Here is a 1,133-nt window from a genome sequence, read left to right as displayed (position 1 = left end):
GGGGGAAACTATTCTATGAATCTGAACTGCGCAGAAGTGACCTGACATACTAATCCCACACAAGTATGTAATTAGCCTTTACCCAGCTTGCAGCAATGCCAGTTTTCACTTGCAAGTCTGTAGGTCTGAGAACATCTTCCTATAAACACAGCTCTCTTAGGAACAGATTTTGTTCGAAGACTCTTGTACATGCATACATTTGTGCCCTGATCATCCAGAACTTGTAGTGGAAGGAAATCTTGCAGGATACTCCTAACATCACTTACCCTCAGACTTTCCCCATGAACAAAGACCTGGGCTACAGGAGCACTTCTGATATAGACATTTTCTATCTTCTCTGGAGCAATGTATTCTCCTTGTGCAAGTTTAAATATATTCTTCTTCCTATCAATGATCTTCAGCGTTCCATTCTAGAAGTTAAAAGTGGAGGTCATTAGTTCCAAGTCACTGTCTGATATAAGAGAAGATGAACAGGCTTTGTTTAGTTGTATGAAAGGCACATTTGGAACTAGTCTAGAAACCACATACTGATCTTTGCTTTCTACAGAGAGAAGGGTTTGTGTAATTTCTCCAGTTAGCTCAGGGCATGATTAGACAGCTCCTTTATTTTCCTCTGACAGAAACCAAGACACCTTGTTATATCACTTCTACAGTGAAGAATGGTCGTAACTATGGGCCTAGGACGTGTTATTTGATACCCTGTAACCTAATTGGTCTTTGGAGCTTTGACTGGAGTTACCTAGTGAATCTACTGTGTAGAGACTTTTACCCTAGAATTCCATCTTTAGAGAATACTGTGAAGTAACAGGAATTAACATGCCAAGAGATGGTTTGCAACTACTCACTGGCAACCACTTCCCTATGTCTCCAGTGTGGAGCCAGCCATCTTTATCAATTGCTTCTGCTGTCTTCTCAGGATCTTTCAGATAACCCTTGAACACATTTGGTCCTTTAATGCAGACCTATAGCAGATAGAGAACACTGAGTCACCAAGTCTTATGTTTCAGTATTTCTTGACATGCACAGGAGATGGTGCCTACCTCGCCTTCATTGTTAGAAGAGAAGTAGCTCATTTCTTCCACATCATCTAGTTTTATGATATTACAAGCCAGAGGAGCTCCAACATGGCCTAA

At 41.0% G+C, this 1,133-nt stretch overlaps 1 protein-coding gene across 1 annotated transcript; it reads right to left on the bottom strand.

Moving 5' to 3' along the window:
- Positions 1-266: 266 nt before the first annotated feature.
- On the bottom strand, positions 267-1,103 carry LOC102034820 (long-chain-fatty-acid--CoA ligase 5-like; the record flags this gene model as incomplete). Its single annotated transcript, XM_005431581.1, has 3 exons — positions 1,041-1,103; positions 846-962; positions 267-410 (listed from the first exon to the last, which is right to left on the bottom strand). Coding segments are annotated over exons 1-3 (294 nt in total), but the record flags the coding sequence as incomplete, so codon positions are not given.
- Positions 1,104-1,133: the final 30 nt, after the last annotated feature.

Source organism: Geospiza fortis, unplaced genomic scaffold (assembly GCF_000277835.1).
Source record: "Geospiza fortis unplaced genomic scaffold, GeoFor_1.0 C13446950, whole genome shotgun sequence".
Lineage (NCBI taxonomy): Eukaryota > Metazoa > Chordata > Aves > Passeriformes > Thraupidae > Geospiza > Geospiza fortis.
This window is presented reverse-complemented; position numbering and strand designations above follow the sequence as displayed.